Raw genomic sequence first — 16,179 nt, 5'->3', positions numbered from 1 at the left:
GATTCGTCTGCAGAACCGAAAGTACCTATTTACGTGACCGTTCACTTTCAGCTACAGTGGCCATCCACTCAATTGGAGCCCAACATGCATTTGTGGCGTATCGGCCCGACCTGGTGCATTGGATCGTACATACCTTTGCTCAGGTCGTTGATCAGGCTGAGCCTTGCCGACGAAATTCCCGCAAGAGAGCAGAAAGGTGTGCAATCTGCTTTGCCATCACTTCTTAGATTTTAGCGAACTATCATCAAATTGATTTGCAAGATGGACGAGGCCGACAAGGATCCGAAACTTACTCCCCTCGTCCGGAGATACAGCCTTCAAGTCTCCCGTGAAAACCCAAACGACACGTTGAGCGAAGCGCTTGGCACAACAGTTCGCAGAGAGGACGAGAGTGCCCAGGCCATGGCAGAGCAGATTCATGAGTGGAGAGATTGGCTCGTGCTGACCGATTCACCGAGGTAAATGCATCGGAATACCTTGCAAGTGATCCAATACTAACTGCCTTTCTCAGGGATGAGGTACTTGTGCCCCTCGAAAGAAAACGCCAGGAGGTAGTAAGCCTGTGGGCGAAATTTGGCCATCTATTTCCTGATGAATCAATCTCTGCGGAATCTCCGAGGCATGTGCCTCAGATCAGCCTACTGCTGCAGTCCGTCCAGCAAGCCGAGGCAGGGTGGTCTGCGGCGGAAGATAAGAAGCGTTTTAAGAGGCGATTCAATAACTTCATCAAACATATGGATGATCACTCCTACCTCTTCGAAGTTATCCCTAGCGGAGATAAATACGTGAGCCTCATCACAGGGGTAGTTTCCTCCGTCGTGAAGGTATATTGGTACACTTTCACTTTCCATTTACTGTACTCAAATTGTCTAATTGGGCAAACAGGCATCCATCAGTTATCAAAAGATTGCCGAATGCTTTTCTCTTGCTTTGTCGGAGATTAGCTCGGATCTCAGGTCTGTGCGGAGAGAGCTGCCGCTCGCAGACACCGCAAGGACGAAACAACTGGTGGTTGAGCTCTACGTCGCCGTTTTCAGCCTCCTCTGCGAAGTTATGTCCTGGTTCAAGTCGAAGAGAAAAAGACTTAAGGCCTCCCTCAGCAAGAGCTACTACGACAGCACTGCATCGAGACTTGTCGACAACATACGGTCGACAATAAGCAGCATCACGAAAGAGGCCGACTATGTCCAAAAGCAAAGCATACAAGAAATGAAAGCAGACATCAAAGATATCAAGGAGGCTATATCGAACCGTCATTGCATAGAGCTCCGGGTTCTGGGCAACGATTGCAGGGATGACGGGGCTCTGACCACTGAACAAAAGCTTATCTGCATCTTCGAGGGCCTCGGAAAGGCATCCACCCGAACTTTGGCATCTATTGAAGAGCACCATAATCACGGTCTGTTCAGCTTCGTCTAGTGTATATCGTATTATAAGGTTCTAACCCTTCACTTCACAGATGATGCCATACGTATCTTGCAGACACTCACCGAGGGGAAAACGGCATCTGATCCTCAGCTGACTACGACTGAGGATGTGTCCCCAGAAAGCTCACACCTTTCAATCGAAGAGGAAGATATAGCATCCGGTGGTGTCTCAATCAAAGGTGAGTTTATGATTCGTCCTTGATATTTTCGCGCCATACCTGTCGGGTTCTGTACGTCGCAAAACTAATATTTGGGCCATTGTAGACGAGCAAAGCACACGTCACGATTTTGAATTATGCACCCAGGCCATTGTTCCTTTCATAGAAGATGGCCGCGTAGATATCTCCAACGACTTTAGGGGCTTCTCGGCCCTTCTTCCAGAGGAAGCAATTGTGGAGCTACGAGTCTGGATCGCCAATACACAGTCGAAGATGGTCTGGTTGGAGGGCGCACCGGACACGGAATATGGCTGCACCTTGACTGTCGCAGCCCTGCATCTCTGTGAGCTCACTAAGGGCCAGGGGCTCCCTTGTATCTCGTATTTTGGTAAGCGTCGCTACGCCACTGCTGCAGCAACAGGTCTATCACACCCTGCGGCGGGCATAATCAGCTTTCTCTACAGCGTCATCACGCAACTCACATTCCTCCTCCCCCCGAGGTTCCCGGCATCGGAGCTGCTAGACACGGACCAATATCAGCTTCTTGATGGGACGTTGAACAGCATTCCGACGGCAATGAGTTTGATAAACGGCCTACTTAAATATGCACCCCCATCCTTGGTTTGGGTGCTGGATGGCCTGGACTTCATTGAGGACAAGAATACTGTCTCCCCATTGAAGGAGTTTGTTAATATTCTTCGGGAGCGAGAGATCAGAACCATGTCCAAAGTCTGCTTCACAACTGAGGGAAACAGCCTGGTACTGATGAGGGCTTTGAGCCCTCGGCAGAGGGTCGATGTGACAAGGATGGCCCAGGGGCGCCCATCACGTTTGAGACATGGATTCGATGCCCTCTGACCCAACTTCACGCATGTCTCTATGACGTCTGGTATATAGAGTTTAGGTCCTCAATGTTTGATCAGTCACGCTTGTAAAGCAAAGATTTGTCAAAGAAATGTCCATCCTCGTTTCGGCTACATCCAATGTTCAACGGTACACCAATTACACGACCCGATTGCTTGCATACTTTAGCTAATGCTTGATAAAAACGTAGCGAGGAAGACAGTTAAGGAGGCTTTCTAGAGCCTCATTATCTCACTATGAAGGCACTGATGCCCCGGGAAAGTCCTGAGTAATCAATCCTCCACAAAATGATTGACTCCTCCTCTCTTTCAAGAGGGCTGGACTCTCTCTTCCGATTACGTATTGAGATTGTCTGACATATGTGTTTTGAGACTTGATCCCTTACTATAGCTACCTCGGAGACCAGGCCAGCCTGCGGGCAGTTGCCACCGATCAAATATGCCAAGATCCAATTGAAAAGCCCTCCCACCATTGCCACAATCCCAGTTTGGGATGCCTGATACAGTAAAATCAAATCTGCGGGAGGGCTAGCGTGTGGAGAATTGCAGGTGTTGTATGTTATTCCCGATGTAAGCACCGACACGGGTCGGAATTTCCGAGGTAACTATGTTGGTGTTGAATTAATTGAGTACAACCCTAACCCATTACGGCTGGTGAGCTTTAGTTTGATTGAGTGCACACCACATAGTGATTGTCAACAGCTGGCCCATCCCGCATTCACAGAACACCTGGTTTGTATGGGCATCCCGCAGTCTTTCTTCAGCTCGCCCGCTCATCCCACAACCCCCACACACAAATCGACTGTTCCATGCATGTCCCGAAAGCTTAACCACAGCCCTGGGGTATGGGGTAATGGGTGGAATACTGTTCTCCAAATTGATTTAAAACATATCATCCTTGCTTCCCCAGAACGGGCTCTGCTCATCAAGTTCATCCAGGTCCCTGGCTAGGTGAAATAGCTCAAGATATCACCAACATACACTATTGCCATTTTCGTTTCTCTGTCGACAGCTCCTTCGCCATGAAGGACACTTCTGATCCCGCAGCCTCGGCCGAGCCGGCCGTCGAACAGCACGAGCAGCACAATGGCAAAGGACCCGTCATCAGCAAGGTTATCGTGGGTTCTGAAGCCTTGGCCGCACCCAAGCTGCTCGAACCCGTGAAGCTATTCTCGAAGCGCATGCTCCAGCTGTACATGTTCCTCGGTATCATGTTCCTGACCTCGACCGCGCACGGCTACGACGGCAGCCTGATGGGCACCATTCTCGTGACAAAGTCTTACCGCGATACCTTTCAGACCGGCGTGGTGGGCGAAAAGTCTGCCCTGATCACCGCGATGTACCAAATCGGCGGCGTCTCTGCACTGCCGTTCATGGGACCGCTCACCGATCAATGGGGTCGGCGTGTGGGGACCATGTTCGGAACCGGCATCATCATCATCGGCACTATTCTCGAAGGCACGTCGGCCGCTACTGCGAACCTCCCACAGTTTATGGCCGGCCGCTTCTTCCTCGGCTTCGGCGTCTTCCTCACCGCTGCCGCTGCGCCTACCTACGTTGTCGAGATGTCGCACCCGGCATACCGAGGAGTCATGACGGGCACATACAATTGCATGTACTACACCGGTGCCATTCTGGCTGCCGGTATCACGCGCGGGTCGAAGGACTATTCCGGCAATCTGCCGTGGCTCATCCCCACGTGGATGCAAATGGCGTTCCCTGCCATTGTGTTCATCCTCATCCTGTTCTTCCCCGAGTCCCCGCGTTGGCTCTACACCCACGGCCAACAGGATAAGGCCAAGGAGATTCTGGTCAAATACCACGGCAACGACGACCCGGACAGCCTCTACGTTGCCCTGCAGCTGCGCGAATTTGCCGACGCCCTGGAGCTAGATGGTACGGATAAGAGGTTCTGGGACTACAGTGTCTTCTGGCGATCCAGAGGCAATGTTCGCCGGATTCTCTGCAATGTGATCCTCTCCGTATTTGCGCAGTGGTCCCAGGGCGGCATCAGCTACTACATTGCTGGCTTCTACAAGTCCGCCGGCATCACTGAGGAGACGACTGTTTTGGATTTGAACCTGGGGCTGTTCGTGCTGTCCGGTGCTCTTGCTATTACAGGCGCCAGTATGGCAGATACCTGGGGTCGTCGCAAGGTTATCGTTGGCACACAGGGTCTACTATGCTTGTGCTGGGCCGGCATTACGGCAGGGACGGCAACCTATGCTGCGAACCACACCAGGGCCTCCTCGATCGTCGGCATTTTCTTTTATTGGTTGTTCCAGTCGATCTTCTCGTTTGGCTTGACCCCACTTCAGGCACTGTATCCAGTCGAGGTCTTGTCCTACGAGATGCGCGCCAAGGGCATGGCGATCAACTCTATGGCCAACTCTGCCTCGGCCCTGGTCAACCAGTTCGGCACGGCCAACGCGCTGCAGAATATCGGGTGGAAGACGTACCTAGTGTTTACTTGCTGGACCGCCTTCCAAACTGTATTCTCATACTTCTTCTTCGTTGAGACCAAGGGCTACACTCTGGAGGAGCTGGACGAGATCTTTGCGGCAAGACACCCGAACAAGGAGGCGACACGTCGGCGCGAGGTCGTTGTTCCGGTCGGGGAGTAGAGCATCTACTGAGGAGACATCAAATACTAAAATCCTTCGAAGCTTCTGATTTCGAGGCTTGAACCGTACTCGGGGTGTGCACGCCCACTCAACTGGGGAACGGCAAATGCAGAGCTATTTGTTCTATGGTGTCTTGGAATTGGTTAGACATGTTGTCAATTTATCTGCAGACTACTACGGGGTTCATTTCGTTTCACAAGTGACATAGAACTGTGTTATGGGATTCTTTGACTGCCTTGAGTCGGACTTGCTGTTGCTCTTGGCTTCAGCACACTTAACAGCATTTACTTTTCAATATTGCGAATTTAGCTATATTGCAAGTACCTATACTTGAGGCTTCAGTATCTCACACTTCAGGAGACTGTGACACTAAGGTGACTAAGGCGACTGAGCATAATTCTAGCCAGTTATTATCCCTTCTCAGTGCAAGGTAATGCATAGATGTGAACCGGTAGGCACTGTTGGTATTATCCAAAATCCCAAGCCTCTAGTCTCAAATGACTACCTATCTCCTTTCGGCCTCTCCGCCGACATTCACATAGACAAACTGCGGGGAGACACGGTCAAGCATTATACATCATAAATGGTAGTATGGTCTATATTGATGCAGCCTCCTGCAAGTGCCAAAGCGACGACTACCTAGCTACACTGAGCCCTTTACTCAATGGTGGTGTTCAAAGTGTTCATGTGAACGACCTTCAGAGCCTTAAGGTCGGTTGTCGGCGTCGTGTTATCATTCAGGTAGATGTTCTTGAGCTTGGTATTGACGACCTTGCAAGAAGAGTTGTAGCCCTTGATCCACGCGTCCTTGGCACCCAGGTCATAGATGCGGATGTTCTCGACGAGAGAGTTCTCGATGGGTCCGATACCCCTGCCCGAGATCTCGACGAAGATGGCCATCCACGTAGCCACGCCGGGCATGTTCTCGCCGGCGAGAGCCTCGATCTCGATGTTCTTCCAGGTGAGATCCCGGGCAACCCCGTCTCCGAACTTGTGGTCGACGCCAAGACCAACGGCAGCGGTGTAGGTGACGCCGTCCTGGAAGGTGATGCCCTGCTGATAGTTGTAGACACCCTGCCCGACCTTGAAGCTGTAGCATCGGGTCCAGGAGACCAGGTCCGTGAAGGTGACATTGGAAAGCGGACGCGGGGGGTATGGGTACGCCTTGAAGATGTCGTTGTCATCCTCGGGCCATGTCTTGGTGCTGAAGCTGTCGTCATGTGCGATGGCGATAGCTCGTGTCGTGAAGACATTTGTCGACTCTACAACATCAATCCCGTCGTTCTGCTTCATGTCGATGCGGTTCAGCATCTTCAGATTGTTCAGGTAGACGTTGTTGCTCTGGGTGGGGACAACGGTCCAGAAGGAGCTCTCGCGGATCAGGAGACCGTCGGCGACGAAGTTCTGGGTCCCGGCTGGGACAAGAGCTTGAGAAACATTCCTCCCGTTCTGGTAGCCGTAGCCATTGGCGTCGAGCGTTCCGCGACCGTAGATCTTGATGTTATTGGAGTTGATGGCCGTGGAGATCCACCAAGTACCATAACCGAGACCGGGCTTGTAGTACATGTTTTTGTAATCAGCCGGGTTGCCCGTGAACCGGAGCACTGAGCCTCCAGCGAGATACAGGGAGGTGCCGTCCGGGATGACAATGTTGCCGGTGAGGTAGATACCTGGCGGGACATAGACGATGTGGCCCTTGCCAGCATTCAGAGCATCCTGAATTCCGGTGTTGAGAGTCTTGCCAGTGTTGTCGGCATTGTAGTCCTTAACATTGAAGATCCCAGACCCCGAGGAAGCAGGCTTGTCGGTCTCGGACGGATCGGCCACAATGACGAACTCCTTCAGGCTATTGATCTTGACAATGAGGTAGTAGGCCTTCTTGACCTTGAAGGTGAGTGTCGAACCCGAAACGGTGGCCGCAATCTTGAGCTTCTTGGGGCTGATGGAGTACGAGGAAATGGAGGCGCCGCTGCTGAGCGTGATCTTGTACTCGGTGTCCTTGCCCTCGTCCATGGACAGCTGCGCATAGTCGTAGCCATCGTAGAACTTGACAGTGGGGACAGACGTTCCCCCGACAGTGAGGCTGAAATCAGTCGACGCGGAGTAGAGGGCGGGCCGAGGATAGGTCGTGACCGAAGCGCACACCGAAGCGCAAACGCTCGTCAGAAGGGTGCAAACAGCGAAAAGCCTGGGGGAAAGCATGATAGGCAACAGAGTCCGTGACAACGGCGGTGAGGACCGTAGCTAAGGATTGTTCCGGATCGTCAGGGACTCGATCATCAAATCCCAAGGGTCAACTCCTGGTATATATATGTCTCAGGCTGTCCGTGTTGTCTCCGCACTACCCCAACCACTGTGACAGTAGATCGCTCGAGTTGTGCGGGGACTCCAAATCAACATCTTCAGAAGTTCAAATCGCGCAACGTTATCCCGCAATGCAATCCCACAATCCCTTGACACCCCGCCTCACACATGGCCCATCCCGCAGTCGTGGGTGGCTATGAACTAGGCCAGCAACGTAGCGTGCGGCACGGAAACCCAAGATAGAATTCGCCGAACCGCCGAAATTTGCTACGCCGCACCTTTTCCGTGACCAATAGGATCTCACAATTGAGGAGAGGCGTGCATTTCCGCACATCACAAGCATGTGTTTTTCGATCATGAGCAGAACACCACGCGAAGGATCACGACACGATATAGGCGAGTCGGCATAGTCCTCTTCTGGGTTGCTACCGCCCGCAAGATGAAATACAGATCGACTTGGATTAACACACCATTCGCATTTCCGAGATCGAGAAACCCAAAGTCTCCTACCCCCCTTCATCCAACTCTGTTCAAACTCGTGACAACTTGTATTTGGCATAATGATCAAATTAAACATGCGTGATATCGCCCCATGTACGTCCCCAAAGAAGCGCACGCATTAGGCGTGGTGCACAGGAGGCTTTGCAAACTTGTAGGTTTGGTGATCGGGGTCTGCCTGCTCCGCTGGCTCAGACACTGGCGCGAATTCAGCCAGCACCCCATTGTGCTTGAGACAAGGGGGCAGGTAGCCGCCGTGGTTATTGCAGGGATGATATCCGGGGTTGTTGCGGAGACGCCAAAGCAGCGACTCGTGCAGCACAGCATCGGATGGGATGTCTCGGGTCGCTCCTTTGTTAAGAGGGAAGCGCACATTCTTCCATTCATTGCCCGAAAGCTCCCACCGCTTGATGATAGGAAGCCATTCTGTTCAGCCATGTTAGTGTAAAGTACAGACAAGAGCACCCTAGCATTGAAACTTACCCATAAACCTCCATAGCAGCACCGTGAAGAAGCCCGTGCCGTGGCTGAACCTCAAAGAGTCGTGCATGAACCCCCGCAGCGCCTGGTCCTTGTTGAATCGCCTCCGGAACCCGTGCAGGCGGAAGGTCCACTTGACGGCAGCGGGGGGATCCATCTTCCCCACGAGCTCTACCTCGCGGATCATCCAGGCCAGTGGGATGTCGCTCATCTGGTACGGGTCTAGCCGCACATCCCTGCTAGGCTCCTTGGGCTTGCGGGTGGCCCAGAAGGTCTTCATGCGCTGCCAGAACGACGGCGTGCTGCTACCGTCGTCCGTCGCAGGGTCCTTGTAGCCGTCCTCGTTGCTGGCGGGCCACCCGCCGCCGACGTCGCCGTGGCAGCCGGGGAACCAGACTTCCTTGATGTCCTCGGCATGTTCGTCGTCGTCGTCATCGCTGTCGTCGTCGCCTGCAGCCGTCTCGCGGATGTCCTGGGCCAGCAGCGCGGCCTTGAACTTGACGCGCCGCTCGTCGACGGCGACGGCGTGCCGGACAAACTGCGCCGTCCCCTTGACGGGCATGGGCTTCGGCGCCTCGCGCTCCAGGACGGCCACGGAGCTGACGCAGTCCCACATGCCCAGGAAGTAGACCTTGATGTTGCGCTCCTCGATCTTGCCGCAGTGGCGGACCTTCTCCTTGCGGCAGAAGGTGTTGCTGAAGGCCGTGATCTCGTCGCGCGCCCAGTGGTGCCGGTGTACCGACGGGTCGGCGCCATCTAGCTCCGGGTCCGGGTCCACATTGTTCTGCACCTCACCGGCTAGGTAGCGCTGGTAGAGGCGGTATGCGAAGGGAACCATCTCTTCGTTGCCCTTGCAGAGCAGACCGACGGTGTAGATCATGCGTGCCAGGAACTTGGCCGTGAAAGAACCGCGGCTGAAGCCAAACATGTAGATCTTGTCGCCCTATTCCAGTTTGGAATCAGTGAGTAACCTCCCAGAGCCAGCTTGAGCCTCGTCTTTACTTACAGAGTCATAGTAACGCATCAGGAAGCGGTAGCCCGCCATGACGTGCGCGTCGAAAGTTGTTCCAAAACCCTGGTCCAGGGTTTGGGAGACGGAGCTCTTTAGGTCTCCGTACCATGTCTTATTGACCGTGGTCTCATTGATGTCGTATGTGCCAATTCCAGCTGTTTTGTGGATTAGTGACGGGATAATTCGACATGCTCGGTGCAATACTCACTCTGGTAGTAATGGAATTGGTTGGGATCATTACGATCCAACTTGCTCAAGATCTTGACGACGTTGGTGTCGGCATTGGATCCACTGAATGTGTTGCCAGTACCATCGAAGCACAGGACGAGCTTCCTGGGCTCATGCTCCGGAGGCAGGTCAGCATTCTCGAGGCCAGGCATGTTGGTGAAGGAGTGTTATGGTAGGTTACGAGTGTGAAACAGTGAGTGAGTGCGAAGAAGCTGCGCAGCGGTTCTCTCGATATTAATGGGAGTAAGACGTCTGCTTTCTGGGGGGCTCAGACGCTCCCCTTATTTATTTTTACACGCTGTTAAGAAACGCCATCGCGTAACTTTGTCTGTCTCACCGAAGCTGATGGGAGTTATTAGGCTACACGTAGCCAATCACGATCCAGTAAGTGTGACGGTTGGCCGTCTCAAGGATTCAGTTATCCCCACACACATTTTCATTCCTTTCACCAGCGTTATCTTGACCAGCTCTGCAACTGCGCCGATCCCTTGCTCAATTGAATGAATCACTTGATAGCTGAGAGGCATTGGCCGAGTTGATCGCTACAAAACCGCAGCGGAGTCAGAGTCGGTGTGGACGTTATTGGGCTGGCATTTGCTTTCCTCGGTTGGGCTCAGGCAGCCACAAGAACATGCGGCTTACCCTTTGCGATCCGATTTGCAGGAGGTGCCGTCTTACAGCTCAGGTGTCTCACAAGCTAGACCGCTTGCGATGGTAGGGGTCAGCCGTAGCACGGGTGCACCCGATGGACCACTCAGCTCCAAACCAGTAATTACTCGCGTGCAGGGTTCTGCGGTGGCAGGTCAAAGGTGGGCTTGCATTAGGCAGGTCTCGGCTCCAGCCCTGTTCTCGACACTGCCGAGGTTGGGGAGCTTGGCTGTTCGCAACTCTCAATATTGTCTAGCTTTAACTTTAATATGACGGTCCCGCTGTCAATTGATCAACAATAAAGAGAACAAGCAAATGACAAGGGCCACTAGATTGGATGCTTGCTAAAATGAACTCGCGCCATGGTCGCTGCCGCTAGCTACCAGTCGTCCTGTGTGTGTGTGTTGTGGACCGTGGTCTGGCCGACATAACAGGTAGACATGTTTCACTTTGCTGCCCTGATTCCCTGCCTTCCCCGGCTTTGTCGTACTCCTTCCGATGCCAAGATCCATCCCGTGTTGAACGATCCGAGACCCTGCTGCACAAACCCCCAAAGCGGATCGGTGCATGCAGCGCGCGGATCCGAGGTACATCCACACTGGCATGCGGCCAGCATTTCATTGAGCAAGAAGGACCACGGTTCAACTTCCAACCTGCACTTCTCAGACACGAACAAATGAGACCACTTGGAATCTGCCGATATGCAGTATCCTCATGGGGGTTAGCGCCCAGTTACGCCCGTTCAACTGAGATATTAGAACCGAGTGTCCTTTTGGTAGTTGTGTGACCCGGGACGAGCATCATGCAATGCCGATCCGCTCCCATTTGACTAAGCTCTTTGCTTTTCGGTGGCTCATACTGGACAACCAAACAACGTTCAGCATCTCCAAAGGCTGCAAATCGATTGGCCCTCAGAGATATGCATGCTTCATTCCTCAGCTGTGATTTCTCCGTGTGGCTTTCCACATAGCTCGTATGCAACGAAAACAACATGCAGCGCCCAAGGCTTGTCGGTGGCAGAAGGGACGTCATGTGCTGTTTTGTCACCAGTCTTGTTGAGGCGCCGAGAAAGAGGGGAAATCGTAATGTCTCGGGCATGATAGGCCGCTTGAGACGTCAGTAGCAAAAGAGGAGCAAGTACGAGATATAAATTGGGATTTTGGATATTCTTGTATCTCTCTCAAGTGTCGAAAGCAAGAAATCTATGCCTCACTTGTTCCCACATATCATTTCCCGAGCATACACAAGTAGGCGCCCAGTGTCCACGAGCAAGTACAACTATGGCTTTTGACGAGAAGTTTCAAGCCGGCGAGGCTTACAAGGACCCTAAGAAGGATTCCTTGAGCCTCGACGACCCTCTCAAGATAGCCACAGCGCTTGTTAAGGACTACGCAGGTGTCCGTGAAGCGGCGTCTATCCCACAGCTTGCGGAGCTTATCCGAGAGCTGATTGAGAAAGGGAAGCCTCTTGATGATAGGAAGGGGTGAGTAGTGAAACTGCTGTCCTTCAACGATCGTCGCTTGTTCTGACAAGTCACAGTACGACCGAGCTCTTGATCGGCATCCTCACCTGTCTCCCATCGACATCTGAGGTCAGGACCCTACTCACTAACAAGCTCATCGACACACTGTGGGGCAACCTTCAGCACCCGCCCTTGTCCTACGTCGGTGGTGATGTCAAGTACGAAGTTGTCAACTCCAAAGACCCAGCGGCCCAACAGTCTCACAAGCCTTACGACACCATCGAGTTCAAGTCTCCGGACAGCGATATCATACTGCGGGAGCAGGTCCCACAAGCACCGGATGGCCTCCATCAATACCGTATGCCGGATGGAAGCTACAACAACATCACAGCGCCCAACCTGGGCAAGGCTGGCACGCCCTATGCTAAGTCTGTCAGGACCGTCAAGCGCCTTCAGGGAGTCAAGCCAGATCCTGGTCTGCTGTTCGACCTCCTGCTTGCCCGAGATGACAACACCTTCAAGGAGAATCCAGCCGGAATCTCATCCATGCTCTTCTATCACGCCGCCATCATCATTCACGACATCTTCCGCACCAACCGCACTGACATGAACAAGTCTGACACTTCATCCTACCTTGATTTGGCACCTCTGTATGGCTCTTCCTTGAAGGACCAGCTGGAGATCCGCACAATGAAGGCCGGCAAGCTCAAGCCCGACACGTTCCATGAGAAGCGCTTGCTCGGCCAGCCCGCCGGCGTCAATGTTATGTTGGTACTCTACAGCCGTTTCCACAACTATGTCTGCGACATTCTGCTCCAGATCAATGAGAACGGTCGCTTCTCACTCGAGTGTGGACCCGATGCCAGCCCCGAAGATCGTGCCCGTGCCTTGGCCAAGCAGGACCACGACCTCTTCAACGTGGCACGACTGATCGTCGGTGGTCTCTACGTCAACATCTGCCTGCACGATTACCTGCGTGCCATCACCAACACCCACCACTCTGCCAGCGACTGGACCCTGGATCCACGCGTCGCCATCGACAAACAGTTCGACGGCGACGGTGTGCCGCGTGGCGTTGGCAACCAGGTCAGTGTCGAGTTCAATCTCCTGTACCGCTTCCATTCGTGCATCTCCAAGCGCGACGAGAAGTGGATCAATGGCTTCTTCCTCAAGTTGTTCCCCGGCCGCAAGGCGGAGGACCTACAGGATGTGAGCTGGGTCGAGCTCGGCCAGGCCTTGGTCACCTACGAGCAGAGCATCCCCAAGGATCCCAGCGTCCGCACGTTCGATGACCTCGAGCGCCAGGCCGACGGCACCTTCAAGGATGCAGACCTCGTACGCATCCTCAAGGACGCCATGGAAGACCCGGCTGGTGCTTTCGGCGCCCGCATGGTCCCCAAGGCCCTCAAAATCGTCGAGGTGCTCGGCATCAACCAGGCCCGTAAGTGGCAGGTGGCATCGCTCAACGAGTTTCGCGAGTTCTTCGGCCTCAAGCGGTACGAAAAATTCAGCGAGATCAATGCCAATACCGACATCGCCAACCTGCTCGAGAAGCTGTACACTGACCCGGACATGGTCGAGCTGTACCCCGGCCTCATGGTCGAAGATATCAAGCCACCGCGCAATGCCGGCTCTGGAATCTGCCCAACGTACTCGGTCGGCAGAGCGGTGCTGTCCGACGCTGTCACGCTGGTGCGCTCGGACAGATTCAACACGCTCGACTTTACCTGCACCAACCTCACCAACTGGGGCTTCAATGAGGTGCAGCAGGACCCCAAGACGCTGGGCGGTTCCATGCTGTACAAGCTGATCCAGCGCGGTCTGCCCAACTGGTTTCCCTACAACTCGGTCGCCGTGATGCAGCCCATGTACACCAAGAAGATGAACGAGCAGATCGCGCGCGAGCTGGGCACCATGAGCCAGTTCACGCTGGACGACCCCAAGCCGCCGCCCAAGCCCGTCGTCGTCTTCAGCCAGGCCTCGATCAAGCAGGTGCTCAGCAGCCCGAAGCAGTTCGTCGTGCCCTGGCTCAAGCCCATCAACGACCTGTTCCCGGGCAAGAAGGACCTCGGCTGGTTCATGCTCGCGGGCGACGAGCCGCGCAACTACGAGCACCGCGCCAACATGCTCAAGGCCATGGGCAAGATCCCGGACCTGCACCAGGCCGTGCATGACTTCGTCGAGCGCGCGGGCGCCCGGCTCGTCGAGAAGGAGACTTTCAAGATGCGCGAGGGCCTGCACCAGATCGACCTCATCCGCGACGTCGCCATCCCGCTCAACGCGCAGCTGCTGGCCGACCTGTTCTACTTTGACCTGCGCACCGACGAGAACCCCAAGGGCACGCTGGGCACGGCCGAGCTGTACCGCAGCCTGCTCGCGATCCGCGTGTGGGGCGTTAACAACAACGACCCTGCGCGCGCGTGGACGCGGCGCCGCGAGGCCCAGGAGGGCGCCAAGGTCGTGATCGACTCGACGCGCACGCTTGTGGACGAGGTTGCCCGTAGCCGTGGGCTCGGCCTTGGCATCGCGTCTGCCGTGTCCGGGCTTATTACCCGCAAGGCCGACCTCAAGAAGGGCTCTCTGCGCTCTGGCGGCTACAGACTCGTCGAGGAGCTGCTGGCACAGGGCAACTCGGCCGAAAAGGTGGTCGACAACCTCTGGCTTACGGCCTTTGGAGGCATCGGCGTCCCTGTCACTGCGGTAAATACATACACATGAAATCTGTTACAAGTCTGCACGCTGTCGATCACTAACCATGTTGCAATACAGTTTTACGAGATCATGGAGTTCTTCCTGCGCCCAGAGAATGCCTCCATCTGGGCCGAGGTGCAGAGCCTCGCCCAGAAGAACGATGACAAGACACTTCATGCCTATGTTGCTGAAGCCCAGCGCCTCACCAGCTCGCAGCGCAATGTTCGTGTAGCAGTGCAGCCGGCCGAGCTCGAGGGCAAGACTGTCCAGCCCGGCAATCTCGTTGTCATGATGCTGGTAGGTTATCGGATCTCCCATCAGTCTTTCGCAATTGCTAGTAGGCCTGTGCTAACAATGTCGAAAGGGCGAGGCTGGACGCAACCCCAAGGAAGTCCCTGATGCAGCCAAGTTTGATCCACAGCGCAAGACAGATGCAGTGACCGCCTTCAGCTACGGTCCGCACGAGTGTATAGCCAAGCAGTTGGCGCAAGCCTTCGTCGTCGGACTCGTGAAGCTCTCGGCCGACTTGAAGAATCTTCGCCCTGCGCCAGGCCAGATGGGTGTGGTCAAGACAATCAGGGTCGGCACTGAGAAGGCATATCTCAACGACAGTTGGTCTCATCTCGGCTTTGACGCCAGCAGTAAGTCTTCGCCATGGCTCACGCCTCAATCTTTCTTTCCTGATATGCAAATCCTAACCCCCTCTGTAGCCTGGAAGGTCCATTTCGATGGACACGGCAAAGGAAACTTTGAGGGCGAGAGAACGCCGACGAACCTCACCTCGATGCAGCAGTACTACCACGACATTCTCAAACGTAAGGACGAGCTACTGAAGTGAGATCTCAAATTTGGAGATCGGAGGATCTATGGAAAGTCTTGCATGAATTATGAACCTTTCTTCTTTTGGTTGCAGCCTAGGCTACGTGTCCCGTGGAGAGAAAGAATTCCATGCTTCTTGCGTTGGTTTCCTTGGTCTGTATGCCGGTAACAAGGGAAGATTGACACATGAGGAGATGAGTTCACTCAGCTCCAGAGTTATGATATGAATACACTGCATCATGAAAACTCTCACGACCCCCACGAAAGATGTTTGTGTTCGAGATTCGATGCCAACACGAAATTAGTTCCTTTTAGACGTTGAACTTGGTTCCCACATTGCGGACATGAATCCCAGTATGACTACCGGACTTCGTCAACCTTGAAAATTTCCAATCTTTCTTCCACAACGACAGCTCCAGTCCAGCCACCTTAGCTGATAAACCTCCATTGGCGAACCCTGTCCCCTCCGTCCACTTAATGCTTCTCGGCCACAGGCCTCCCCGTCCCCTTCGGGTGGATCGGATCCTCCGTGCTGCGGTCTGCCTTAACGTCCTCCTCGCTCTCCGTCGGCCTCGGCTTGTGCAGGGGCTCGACGGGCGACCTGTCGGCGCTGACGTCCTCCTCCGACTCGGTCGGGTTGGGGGTGTGCTCCGTCGGCGGGACGGCCTGGTCGGCCGGGCCCGCGCGGTAGGCAGCTGTGATGCCGAACTGGCGCTGCTGCTGTGCGACGGCGCGAGCGGCGGCGCGGCGGGCGAGCATCGCCGGCGATGGTGAGGTGGTAGTGAAGCGTGCGAGGCGCTGCATTGTGTGTTTCCTTGACGACGATGATGGATGCGGAGGAGTATTGGACGATGTTCAAATCAGAACGTGAATTGGAGGAGATGGCAGTGAGGGTGGTATGAGGTATGAGGTCAGGATGATAGGAGGTTTAGTTTGAGTTGTTAGCTAGGCCCGGCTGATCAAAT

General features: G+C 54.3%; 6 protein-coding genes across 6 annotated transcripts; 3 read left to right on the top strand and 3 right to left on the bottom strand.

Annotated features, from left to right (window-relative positions):
* Nucleotides 1–261: 261 nt before the first annotated feature.
* On the top strand, nucleotides 262–2,443 carry E0L32_000886 (uncharacterized protein; the record flags this gene model as incomplete). Its single annotated transcript, XM_031143768.1, has 5 exons — nucleotides 262–458; nucleotides 512–824; nucleotides 886–1,399; nucleotides 1,460–1,606; nucleotides 1,692–2,443. 5 exons carry the CDS (start codon nucleotides 262–264, stop codon nucleotides 2,441–2,443), a joined length of 1,923 nt encoding a protein of 640 aa, XP_030994420.1.
* Nucleotides 2,444–3,470: 1,027 nt separating this feature from the next.
* Nucleotides 3,471–5,072, top strand: E0L32_000885 (uncharacterized protein; the record flags this gene model as incomplete). The annotated part of the gene is made up of 1 exon (XM_031143757.1): nucleotides 3,471–5,072. The coding sequence occupies one exon, from the start codon at nucleotides 3,471–3,473 to the stop codon at nucleotides 5,070–5,072; it is 1,602 nt and encodes a 533-aa protein (XP_030994419.1).
* A 657-nt stretch (nucleotides 5,073–5,729) lies between these two features.
* Nucleotides 5,730–7,274, bottom strand: E0L32_000884 (uncharacterized protein; the record flags this gene model as incomplete). The annotated part of the gene is made up of 1 exon (XM_031143747.1): nucleotides 5,730–7,274. One exon carries the CDS (start codon nucleotides 7,272–7,274, stop codon nucleotides 5,730–5,732), a length of 1,545 nt encoding a protein of 514 aa, XP_030994418.1.
* Nucleotides 7,275–7,995: 721 nt separating this feature from the next.
* On the bottom strand, nucleotides 7,996–9,746 carry E0L32_000883 (uncharacterized protein; the record flags this gene model as incomplete). Its single annotated transcript, XM_031143736.1, has 4 exons — nucleotides 7,996–8,300; nucleotides 8,358–9,297; nucleotides 9,361–9,521; nucleotides 9,575–9,746. The coding sequence occupies 4 exons, from the start codon at nucleotides 9,744–9,746 to the stop codon at nucleotides 7,996–7,998; spliced, it is 1,578 nt and encodes a 525-aa protein (XP_030994417.1).
* Nucleotides 9,747–11,522: 1,776 nt separating this feature from the next.
* Nucleotides 11,523–15,233, top strand: E0L32_000882 (uncharacterized protein; the record flags this gene model as incomplete). Its single annotated transcript, XM_031143725.1, has 5 exons — nucleotides 11,523–11,725; nucleotides 11,782–14,404; nucleotides 14,474–14,692; nucleotides 14,760–15,036; nucleotides 15,106–15,233. 5 exons carry the CDS (start codon nucleotides 11,523–11,525, stop codon nucleotides 15,231–15,233), a joined length of 3,450 nt encoding a protein of 1,149 aa, XP_030994416.1.
* A 455-nt stretch (nucleotides 15,234–15,688) lies between these two features.
* On the bottom strand, nucleotides 15,689–16,018 carry E0L32_000881 (uncharacterized protein; the record flags this gene model as incomplete). The annotated part of the gene is made up of 1 exon (XM_031143714.1): nucleotides 15,689–16,018. One exon carries the CDS (start codon nucleotides 16,016–16,018, stop codon nucleotides 15,689–15,691), a length of 330 nt encoding a protein of 109 aa, XP_030994415.1.
* Between the last annotated feature and the right edge of the window lie 161 nt (nucleotides 16,019–16,179).

Source organism: Thyridium curvatum (assembly GCF_004353045.1).
Source record: "Thyridium curvatum strain D216 chromosome Unknown NODE_3_length_876553_cov_77.224826, whole genome shotgun sequence".
NCBI lineage: Eukaryota > Fungi > Ascomycota > Sordariomycetes > Thyridiales > Thyridiaceae > Thyridium > Thyridium curvatum.
This window is presented reverse-complemented; position numbering and strand designations above follow the sequence as displayed.